Source organism: Cenococcum geophilum, assembly GCF_001692895.1.
Source record: "Cenococcum geophilum 1.58 unplaced genomic scaffold K441scaffold_55, whole genome shotgun sequence".
Taxonomy (NCBI): domain Eukaryota; kingdom Fungi; phylum Ascomycota; class Dothideomycetes; order Gloniales; family Gloniaceae; genus Cenococcum; species Cenococcum geophilum.
This window is the reverse complement of record NW_027137613.1, coordinates 707,466-719,070: the sequence shown is the minus strand read 5'-3', so window position 1 is coordinate 719,070 and position 11,605 is coordinate 707,466. Positions and strand designations below refer to the sequence as shown.

General features: G+C 43.3%; 3 protein-coding genes across 3 annotated transcripts; 2 read left to right on the top strand and 1 right to left on the bottom strand.

The window, feature by feature from the left end:
- Positions 1-4,874: 4,874 nt before the first annotated feature.
- Positions 4,875-6,722, top strand: K441DRAFT_708216 (uncharacterized protein; the record flags this gene model as incomplete). The annotated part of the gene is made up of 3 exons (XM_067653763.1): positions 4,875-4,941; positions 5,092-5,541; positions 5,578-6,722. The coding sequence occupies 3 exons, from the start codon at positions 4,875-4,877 to the stop codon at positions 6,720-6,722; spliced, it is 1,662 nt and encodes a 553-aa protein (XP_067499087.1).
- A 1,631-nt stretch (positions 6,723-8,353) lies between these two features.
- Positions 8,354-9,799, top strand: K441DRAFT_275706 (uncharacterized protein). The gene has a single exon (XM_067640905.1). The coding sequence runs from the start codon at positions 8,746-8,748 to the stop codon at positions 9,604-9,606; it is 861 nt and encodes a 286-aa protein (XP_067499086.1). The 5' UTR covers positions 8,354-8,745; the 3' UTR covers positions 9,607-9,799.
- K441DRAFT_667447 (NAD(P)-binding protein) lies at positions 9,795-11,455 on the bottom strand. The gene is made up of 4 exons (XM_067649838.1): positions 11,177-11,455; positions 10,496-11,095; positions 10,350-10,418; positions 9,795-10,293 (listed from the first exon to the last, which is right to left on the bottom strand). Exons 1-4 carry the CDS (start codon positions 11,255-11,257, stop codon positions 10,066-10,068), a joined length of 978 nt encoding a protein of 325 aa, XP_067499085.1. The 5' UTR covers positions 11,258-11,455; the 3' UTR covers positions 9,795-10,065.
- Between the last annotated feature and the right edge of the window lie 150 nt (positions 11,456-11,605).

Sequence of the window (11,605 nt, the reverse complement as noted above, 5' to 3'; positions counted from 1 at the left end):
GATACCTCCGAGTGGCGCTAGGTTAGGTTAAGATTGTATTAGAGATTAAGGAGGTAGGGATTATATTATAGGCTGCAGTGGGGACGTAGAGCTTAATAGAATAGAGTATAGTACTTAATCTTACTATAGGAGAGTTTAAAGGTTATTAAGTTGTAAAGTAGGGGGTTTTAGAGTAATGGAACTAGAGCACGTCTCTAGTAGCGTATTACTTAAATTCCATCGTAAGTTAAGCTTCTTTATAGTGCGTAGTTGGTGCTTAATCTCTTATAGAGTCCATTTATATTCTTCTTTTACTTTAATAACATACTCCTAAATATTATCTCTAATACCTCCCCTATCTATAGGGACAAATACTCTATACTCCCAAAGAAAGTTATAGAAGTCCTATATAAGATCCTTATATATAGGAACCTATGTTTCCTTTATCCATCTAACAAAGTCCTCCTTTATATAATACCATAGCATAGTGTCATCGTATTCGCTGTCTTTATAGTATACCATACAGTATAATAAGAATCCATTTAGCTCCTTTTACTTAGTAGTTATAAAGTCGGTTATAGGTCTATCCCATATCTCCAGGTTAATATCTTTCTCATACTTCTTTAGATAGGTCAACGCCATAATAACAGTTATTCGACGTATAGAGAGTATTAAAAATATAGGGATAGCGTACTAGTAGAACTTTAATAGTCTAGCAAAGCTGAAATTGTCATAAGGTAAGGGCGCGCTAGTACTGCCTTAAATACTAATAGAGGAGTATAAGGGCCAGAGAGCGCGTTATTAACGTAATTTCAACGTGGCAGGGCCGCTAGGAACGTGGCAAAGTATTAAGAGTATTATTTTTAACGCGTTTCGGACGTTAACTTAGGACCTTAGGTTTAGTAATATTTCTAACCTAAAGTACTTGACCAAATCTTCGTAAACGTGGTTGTTCTGCGTAATAAACGCAACTTAGTATCTCCTAGTACTCAGTAACACTTCTATTACTAGTTTTCCGCAAGTCTAAGGTAGCACAGTATCGCCGGGATCCATTCCATATAAGCGTATATGGCACCCCTACACGAGACTATCTCTTTTATTAAAAACCTTACTATTCTATGGTTAACTGTATATTCAACCACTAATCAGTATTAGTGTCACAGGGTAACTCACTAATGCTACTTAAATAGACATAGTGAATGTTAGTTATAAAGCTTATTATTTAGAATTAGGGGGTAGGTAAGGAACCTAAGGTTCCTCACTACGCTAGTGCCGTGGCGATACGTGATAATACGTAACGACCGCTTGCCTCATTCCTAACACTTTAATCTACTTCTTAACACTTATAAATAGATCCTTTAAATACTTACTTTTCGTAATATTCCTAGTATATAGTGCGATAATATTATACTCCTTATAAGCCTATAACAAATTATCATAATTAGAGTAATAGCGTAGACCTCTAGATAACGGACTTATCTCCTTATATGGCTTAAGTAGAATATTATATAAATATCTAGTAGCTTTATTCGCAAGCTCGTATAATATATCTAGAAGTACCGCCCATTTCTCTATATTAGTCTTTACCCTCTTCTATTTTTCTATATACTTAATTGGCAGGGCTAATAATATTATATTCTTATTAAGTATTTAATCCTCTTTCTCCTAGGTAAATACCTACGAGATAATATTACTGTTAATTATAATAAATAAAGCCAAATCGCTGGCGAAATCCGCTACCCTATCCTCCTATATCGCCATCTTAACAGTAATAAAGTTATAGCCAAGTTGGGTAGATAGAGGGGCTATAGGTTTTTAAGACTTTTGCTTTAGCGGTATAATATCTATAAAAGCGCCCTTATACTAGTCTTTAATAAGGATAATTATATATTTAGTAATACTATCGCGTTAGGCAGCCCGTCTAAATCGCTGTAATATTATATTTAGGCTTTTATTAGGATAATAACTGTATATAATAGAACGGATAATATCTGGAATATCCGCACTATAGGCTAGGGCGTCCGACGTAATAAGAATGCGGGTAGGTAAGTCTTTTGTGCAGAAATTTTAATACTCCCTACTCTTATTATATTTAGATAATATCATATAATAACTCCATACTGCTATTTTAACCTGCTTTATAGTATAGCCCTTAGTTATAAGCTATGAATGGATTATATTTATATACCTACGGATATAATTTTTAGTATAAAGAAAGATAATTATCTTAGAAATTAATTCGGGACTTAGAACCTTTTATCCCTTTGGCTATATAGTACCTCCTACTAGATTTTAGATCCGCCCAACTGGTTAATAAATAGAGGTAGCGGATATTTAACTAGAAGATACAAATATCCTACTAGACGCTATAGGCGTTTAGCTAAATAATACGGATATTTTACTAGACCCTATAGATATCTAGCTAAGGGTCACAGGTGTATAATCCTCCTCTACTACCGCCTCCTTAAATGCCTCTTTAATAATAAAGAATAGTGCCTTATAATTATTCTTATCCCTCCTCTTAATATAGCCCCTAATAATAAATAGGTTAGGCTAATTAATATTTATTTATTTAAGATCCATTATACTCTAATAAAACCCCGCTAGCTTTATTACCTTTATATATGTTTTCTTATTAAGTATTATAGTATATATAAACTATAATACTATTAAACTAAGCAGTAATCAGACCTTAAAGAGCTATACATAATAGGGCCGGAAGCTCTTACCCCAATTAGTAACTAGATAACACTTATTAATTATAACTAAAGAAATATATAAGTAAAAAGTAGGCTAAGTAAGGATATAGTGGAACTATTTACTTAATAGTAACTCTAGTAATACTAAAATATATATAAACTAACCCGCCTTAATATGTTTTAGGATATCCACATACGCTTTTATTACCTCCGCATATATAAATACAGGATTTGCTCCTAGAATAGCCCATATCTTTAACAGCTACTCCTCTTTAATTACGTTTAAAGGTAATATAATAATAGTAATAGAAGCTTGAATTAGTAATAGAATTACCTACATTATTATACTCTTACCCTATAATATCTTCGCCGCCAGGAATAAGTCCCTCCGCCTATATATTACCTATCTTAATACCTTAATTTAACTAGGTTATCCGCTATACGGATATAGAAGCTTAATAGCTCTATCTATCACGCTTAACTATTCGTCCTTACTTGCCTCCTATAAGGCCAGAAGCTTATCTTATACATCCTATAACTGCCTCTCTACTAGGGACGTAAGATCTTCCTATATACGATTATCTAGCTCCTATAAGCTCCGCGAGACCTACTAGCATTCCTATTTAACTATAGTCTTCTAACCCTAACGACTAGTGTTTTTCTTTTAAGCTATAGTGGTTTTCTATACGGATATAGCGTCTAGTAGTAGTAAAGGCACTTTAGGCTAAGGGAGGATATTTTTAAGGAAGGACCTAACTATAGCACCTACTAGGTGTTATAATAGCTTTAAGTAGTAGATATCTATATATCTGTATAGTTTTATCTATATTAGTAAACTATTTAATAAGATATAATACGTACTTAGGCTTTTAATAACGCGTTTTTTAACTTTAATAAAATTAATATTAGGACTAAGTGGTAGCCATATAATAAAATTTATACCATTTAGAAGNCCTAAGTCTTAAAAAAAAAGTAACTATGGGGTTTAATAATAACGCGTTATGTGAATAAATAAATTAGATATCCGCAATCTCCGTTTTACGGATTTTGCTTAGGATTTTAACAAATCTCGCCAAACCCTCTTAGACGTGATTTTGCAATTCGGAAGACGGCGTAGGTTATTCCGATGCTAGCTAAAAAATCGCGTCTGAGCTCGCTGAGGTAACGTACGTGGTACGTGCTCCCCTTTTTTTTTATGGGTAATGCTATACTAAGGTGTATTTCTCCCCATAACTCTTAATTTATAACTGTTATGGAAATTTTTTATATAATAGAAATATAGAACTTAATAAGGCGAATCTAATGGTCTAGAAATTATAAAATTCTAATAATAATTGGTACAGGCGTGGCTATTTTAAGTTATACTAGTCGCATTTTATCCATTCACGATCAAAAGCTGCATTCTATTTCTCCCTCTCTATTACCAGCTTTACAAGGCAGTAGATCTACCTCTACTATGCGCATTACCTATACAAAATATATAGAATCTCTCATTTTGATGGGGGTAGATATTGCCGAGTAACCCTTGTGCACGGTTGTGTGGCTCAACCTCCAGCGTCAATATGCTGCAAACCGTCCCTAATCGTGGCCAATTTTGATCAATCGTGAGGCACCCCTGAGCTAAGCCAAATTAGGGTAATTAGGGAGAGCTATGTCGCCTTACGAGTCAAGAACTCTGCCGTAAGATCTACCTCTGCCCTCTATTAAAACCCTTATATTATAGAACCGTAGTATGATTCCCTCGGAGTCGATGAAACATCCTGGGAATTTTGTTCTTGGTGGGTCGGGTTCCCCATCCATCATTTCTTCTCGCAATAACTTTAGCCGTGTCGAGGATCCACTTATACTAGGACGATTACCGGTTTTGCGCCGGGTGGAATGCTGTCAAGGATCTCAAAATTCGCTTGGGGCCGCTTGACCATCTCTAATTTTCCAAAGAATCACCAGGAGTGCCGATTGCAATTAATCTATTCAGTCTGGGCTAGGACTGTGATGCTGATTGGACCCGACACCAATGATTACCCAGCGTAATTAGAAGAGTGAAGCGCAGCAATACTGCTGTGATACCTGATTAGTATTTGCCTTGTTGATGGTTGTGGCAGGTGTCTCCACTACTAATATATTGCCTAGAGAAGAATTGGTAGGATGAAGGGTCTTTTCTTCAAATGCCTAGTCTTGCATATACTCATTTTCATTATGAACGTCAAACAGTATCAGGCCGAAAGGCCAATTATCACGGCAACGGAGATATCTGGATGTTCCAGTAACGTTACCATCCACAAAACATCCACATCACCTTCCTTAGACTATCCTTCAAGAGCAGCTGGAAAAGGCAGGGAGTTATATCGCTTTAGTGGTTGTCTAGTATGGTCGATTCTCGCTGTCTTAGTCTACACCAATGCGACTTTTATAGCCATCGTTTGGTCTTGCAGAGGCCCCACTCTGCCTGGTTATAAAAGAGTTTTCCGAACCGGGAATTTGAGGGTCGACCAGTTCTATTCAGGTACAGCTCTCTCTGCGCTGCTTGCTCCAGCCGCCATGCTGCTTCGGAAGCTGAGCAATGACTTCATGTCGCTGCACCCGTTTGCTATTGCTGCCCGAAGGCCAGTCAGGATTGGCGACCTGGATCGAATGATGGATGCGCAAGGAGGCCCCTTTGTTGTTGCAGCGCTTACGAAGTATTCAGCGTGGAATGGTATTATGCAGACCGTTTTGATGTGTGCTGGATGGATGCTAGTGCCTATTGGGACGCTGATGCTCACAACGGGATCGTATGCACCGCAGACACCCGGTAGTTCTGTGGTGGGCTTGCCGACAATGGCAGGAGGTGTCAATGTGCTATCCAGCTCCATGGCTTACTCTGGTAACGAGACATTCATTCTGAAATACGACGGTTCAGATACTTTTCTCACGTTGGTAGGCAGCGCGTTCAAGGGAAGCCTAATCAGTCAAAGCGGAACCTTCAATCCAAGCTCTGGCACCTTAGGACCAATCTCAACGGCGAACATCTCCTTTGAAACTGGAGTACGTTATGAAGGTCTCATCACATATCAATGGGCTGCAAATTGTGAACCTGCCCGTGGTGATATTTCCTACACTAAACTTCCGGACAATTCTACAGTCCTCTTTACTTTCCCTGACGGTAGTGTACAGCCCGATGATACCCTTGGAAATAGCGAAGTCTTCGGCCTTAACATCTTTTTCTGGAGCAATGCAACCAATGGGGCTGTATCAGGCATTCCTATGGGTGGGACTACCTTCTTCGCCCTCAATTCTGACAAGCAAGCAAATAACGCAATCCCGGTGACCGCGACGGCAGACAATGGCCTTGACTTCATCGACGGAGAATGGATATCCCGCATCAAATGCACTCCTTCCTTAGACTGGCAAATAAGTACCTGCATCTTCAACGGCAGCGCAATGCAGAACTGCATCTCGACACCAAACGCTAACACCACCTCACTCGACCTCATCGGTCTCGACGCACTAAACAGCTACATGACCGCCGTCCCGTGGTTCTTCTGGAACTCGTACGACCTTGCCATCGCCGAGCCCCTCGTTGCGCTCTACAATGCGCTGTCGGTAACCCAGTACGAGAACATTCTAGGCGCCGTTGCGCAAAGCATTGCCGCTATCGCCTCCGCAGGTTACTATGGTACAGCCGTCGTTCCAACGGTGGGTGAGGCGCCGAAGGAAGTCTATATCGCGCGTGTGTATATTATGTGGATCGTGCTGTTAATCCTGGTGGCAGTGATTGCGTTCAGCGTCGCGGATATTGTGTACTGTCTTGTGTACCATTTGCCGTTTCGACGTACGACGTTCTTAACCATAGCCAATGCGGTCAGGGGACCGTGGTGGGACCAAGAATTACATGGTGGATGTGTGTTGAGGGATGCGAGGTTGAGGAGGATGGGTACGGCTGAGGTCATGTTTGGGGTGGATGCGGAGAATTTGAGACACGTGGGTTTTGCGCCGACCATTGTGCCGATTAAGAGGGATGAAGCATACTTTGGCCTTGGTGGAAGTAAATTGAAGATCGCCTAAGACTGAACCACTTTAAGCCCTTGTAAGGGGAGAAATTATTTTTATGATGACGTTATACTCAGATTAGAGCAGTTCTATCAGCTTCAAAACTTCATTCTCTTAGCAACGTACTCAATGAACATCCTCGGTGACCTTGATATAGTACGGTACTGAGGCTTCAGCCACATTCTCCAGCGTTCTAGCCCCTCTTCAGGAAAATTCAAGCAATCACGCTTGGGTAAGATTTGACCATGTTCCTCAACTTAGCTATCTGTCGTGGCAATAATTAGCCCAACATATAACTCCAATGGATGCACATTGCCAAGAGCCAAATCTCATCCAAAGATAGACAAAGTCAAACAGCGAAGCGCACAGCCTGCCCCAAAGCACGCCACGCAAAACTTTAACATAACCTTTATAGCTAGAAAATTCGTCGTAATCAGAGTCGGCTGTGCTGTAGTTCGCGTCAATTACATTGATGAAAGGACTGGAATCGCCGGGTAATTTGCTACGACCATACGGCACCTATGGGGTAGTTAATTAAGAGTAGATGTGAATGTCGGTTTTGGAGTTGTTTATATATCTGACTAGCTATTTTACCATTAGGCGAATTCCAAGTGCTTCTCACCCGGATCTATTATGAGATCCCATTTCGAACTTTCCTGCGTTAGGCATAATTAATATTGTAAGCGAGGCGCGGTGTGTGGCTGGCAGCCTGCCCGCCTGGTATTTGTCTGGCAGACAGCTCAAAACACCGAAGGCAATAGTCAAGGCAACCATCAAAGAAGCCCATCAAAGCTACTTATATCGTCTTCCGCCTCATCATGGTTGGACATTGGTCTCGTTTCATGGCTGGCCCATCTCGCGCCTTTGTGCTTCCGATAATCAAAGCTCCAGTGAGATTGCCGTGACTCAGCCTCATTCAACGTTTGAGTCAATAATGGGCAATCCTTCGGAGATATAATTGACGTCTCTCGCCTTTCCAAGCGCACTTCTGCTCCTCCGAGAGGGGTACTTGCGCTAGTGGTAAGACATTGGAGGCATTCATTGTCGCGGCACGAAAGCGAATTTGCGCAGGCCGCCGAGGTAATATCTATTACGCGGATATCGACTCGGAAATTCGAGGCGTCCTCTCAAGCTTTTTCCATGTGCTGGGTGAGGCGCTGAAACTGGAAGCTATGGGAGAGACAGATATCGCCTGGTACCAACACGAATTTGAGGATAATAACCTCGAATGGAAGATGGAATTCGAGTTAGCGACTGCTGGCTAGTGAGAGTTTTATGCTGCCCTTTGAATGGCTCGACCCCTTCGCTTTCTTTTGCCGGAGTTGTAGTTAGCTATTGAACGCCCAGGGAGCTACCCTTTTGGATTCATCAATCAAGACACTTATTTCGTGATATGCCCACGGCATACACCATATTCAGGTGGTGAAATTGGATACACATGAGGTGCAGCCTTGGAAAATTGCCGAAAATCTAAGGGGTCGTTCGGTTGCAAGTTTAGATTAGAGAATAGAGTTGATCTGGAGCTCCAATCTAATTCTGAGGCGGCTGTTCGGTTGAATTCCAGTTCAGCTTAACTTCAGCCACAAAATTTTGATGTTCCTCTGACCGCCTAAAAAACACGCTTAAATCAGGCGCACTTTGCCATATATCCCTTAACCCGCTGAAATTCGTCCACGCATTATCGATAAGAATCAGCCAATTAGATTAACGCAATCGACTGTACGCGTTTGTTTGGATTTGGTGTTCTGCACGGACCACTTACTCCGTGGACGCCAGCGGGTTAAGGGATAGAATCTGAACTGAGGTCTTGAATCAGGAGCTCGGAGCCGCTCATTTGAATCTAAAGGCTTTAGATTACACACGTCCGTGCAACCCGTAGAGCCACAGACGCGTTCTTTCTGCCGGACTTTCAGTTCAGATTCAATCTGACGCTTTTGCAACCGAACGACTACCACCTACAGGCAGCACCTCTACACCTCCAGCATAGCTCTGCAACATTGTCCAGACCAGCCGCTTTATCTTCCATACAATCATAAAAATGGCAATTACCTCGACGCCGGTTATTCTGCGGTGGCTGTTCTGTCTACCTGTTTTGGCCTCCAAGGCCAAATCAGACGATAATTCTGCTGCCTGTTCGTGTCCTCACGTCTCTCCAACAGTTCCGTGTTTCCCTTCAAGACGAAAGCTTGTCCAAACTGCAGATATGGGTAATTCAGGATCATGTCCAACAGTTCCGTGTTTCCCTTCAAGACGAAAGCTTGTCCAAACTGCAGATATGGGTAATTCAGGATCATGCATACCGGAAGCTCCCAAAGTTGAAAGGACCATGCCCGTAAGCCCCCGTGCAAATGATAGTGCAGTCAGCTTTTTGGACCTGCCGCCAGAGATTCGCAACAACATATACTGTCGAGTTCTCATCTTTGAAGGATACGTTAGGCCGGAGTCAAATATACCTGCTACCCGGCTCTTTCAAACTTGCAAACAGATCCACGAAGAGGCATCTTCTATTTTCTATGCGGCAAACTCGTTCTACTTCTACTGCCAGAGAGTTATCTTCTTTGATAGTTCCGACCGCATCTCACCTCGAAACTTTTCTGAGAATTACCCCCAGGGGCTGATATGGCCGGCCGCAAGATACCACATCCACCTGACACGAGTAGTTTTCGACACCCATGTCACCCTCACAAACCGCACGAATGAACCCGCCGTGGAAGAACAACTGAGGAAACGATTCCACAAATCTCACACATTTATGCAGTCACTCTGGGCCCCGAAAATGAGGAAGTGGTCCGACAGGATTATTTGTGACCGGAAATTCCCTAAGGCGCGGCTTGACTGCATGATAGCCTTCTCAGAAGACGACGAGGATGTTACCAAAATTTTTCTAAGAAAATGTTGATTCCATTCAACCAAGGCTCATGACGGATACGAAGAGGAACTTCTAGAGAATTTTAGAGTGGACTCGAGCTAATCAAGACACGGAGTGGCAAAAGAAAGAAACTTGTGTGGCTCGGTCCCGAATGGAAGATGGAATGAGCATACCGAAAGTCTTCGGACTTGCCCAATCGATGAACTCTACGTCTGCCAGCTACTATTTGTGCCTCTATTCCCCATTCGGGCCCGGGCTGTACTGGTTTCATATACGCCTGGTTTAAAGACGCTTATTTTTTTAAGAGCTTCCAGTCTAGTAGAAAGATTTAATTACTTCGAACCAAGGGGAGCGACCGGGTCCTGCTTAATAAAGAAGTTGGAAAAGCCTCCAGAAAACTCGAACCTAGAAATACTACTGTTGCTGAGGCTGTACATTAAACTTACAGCCCCAAATCCCCGTGAACGCCTTTCGGATCCTTGACCTTGGTCATATATAAGGTTTCGTCTCCTTCTCGCACCAAAGCCAGAACTGCTCCGCCTTCCCATTGCCTCCCTCGGATTTGCTTTTCATCGCATTGACCAATTCTTCTCTCAAAGTTCCAGGGCGACCCCAAGGCCAGATGTAGCTTCCATTCTGAGCCGCGGTGATATCGGGCGACCAACCAGAATACAATTCAGTATAACCACCATAAATGGGGGGATAAAGCAAAAAATTCTGTAATAGCGGATCAGCTGAGTGTCGTTAGGCGAGGAAAGACAGATGATGCTTACTCCGAAGAATATCTGTGCTCGACTCCCATGTCTCTGGAGCTCAGACTTCAAGTTGCCAGGATTGAAGCACTGTGGAGGAGATAATCCTGTCAGCTTATCGGCCCAAGCACACATTGAAGTGCTTCCGTTGGCGAAGATGTACACACCACAGTGATAATTCCATCCCCGCTGAACCTCTTCGCGAACTCGGACGCGATCAACACATTCCCAACCTTGCTCTGTCCATAATCCAGCCTCGATCCCAGCACCTTAGGCGCGCCGCTCTTCTCGTCAAATTCTACGCCGCCTTTCGGGGCAAACACCTCAACGCCTAAAGACCCCGCCCACGTCACTCTCACGCTCCCCGGCGCTGCCGTCCGGGCCGTCTTCTTCAGAATAGGAAGCAAACACAGCGTGAATAGAAAGGGGCCAAGGCAGTTCGTCCCCATTTGCAACTCAAAGCCCTGGGCCGTCGTGCTGCCCGCGGGCGGGACCATCACGCCCGCGTTGTTCGTCAACACGTCCAGACGCGTCTCTTTCGACGTGAATTCGGCGGCGGATTTGGAGATGGTGGGGAGGTCCGCTAGGTCGAGAGAGAGGAACTCGAGCCGGCCTTGCGAGTGAGGGCAGGCTGCTTTGAGGGCGGAAATGGCGGCGGTTCCTTTGGATGAAGAGCGGCCGGCGATGTATACGGTGCTGTTCTTGGCATAGAGGATCTGGGCGAGCTCAAAGCCGATGCCGGTGTAGCCACCAGTTACGATGTGGACCTGCAAGATTGAAGTGAGCATGGGTTGGAAAAGGGAGTGTGGCGAGTGCTAGGGTGTGGCTGGGGAGTGCGGAGTGCGAACCTTGCCGGTCTGGTCAGGAAGGTTCTTTTCTGTGAGGGCGGGTTCAGGTAGGAAGAAGGATTGACTCCAGATGGTGCCCATGATGTTGATAAAGCGATGGATCAGAGCAATCGGATTAGATGGAGGCGATATATGCGATTGATGCAACAAGCGTAGAAGTGAGATGAAATCTGCTAAGTGAAAGTACACAATACAACGAAGTAAATTGATGAATGGTGAAAATAGTCTGGGCGCCGAGTTTACAGCTGAAGTAGGATGAATATGAGCTCTATTCCACGCAGGGATTAAAGAAGTCTATATATGGTATTGAGAGGGGGCTTTCGTCCCGTCTAGATGAGGTAACCCGCCCCCTCCCCTCGGAGTTTGCCGAATTCGCCCGTGGCTGAGGGTCCAGAAAGCCGTTGCGGACGAATTTACGGAATTCTTTCG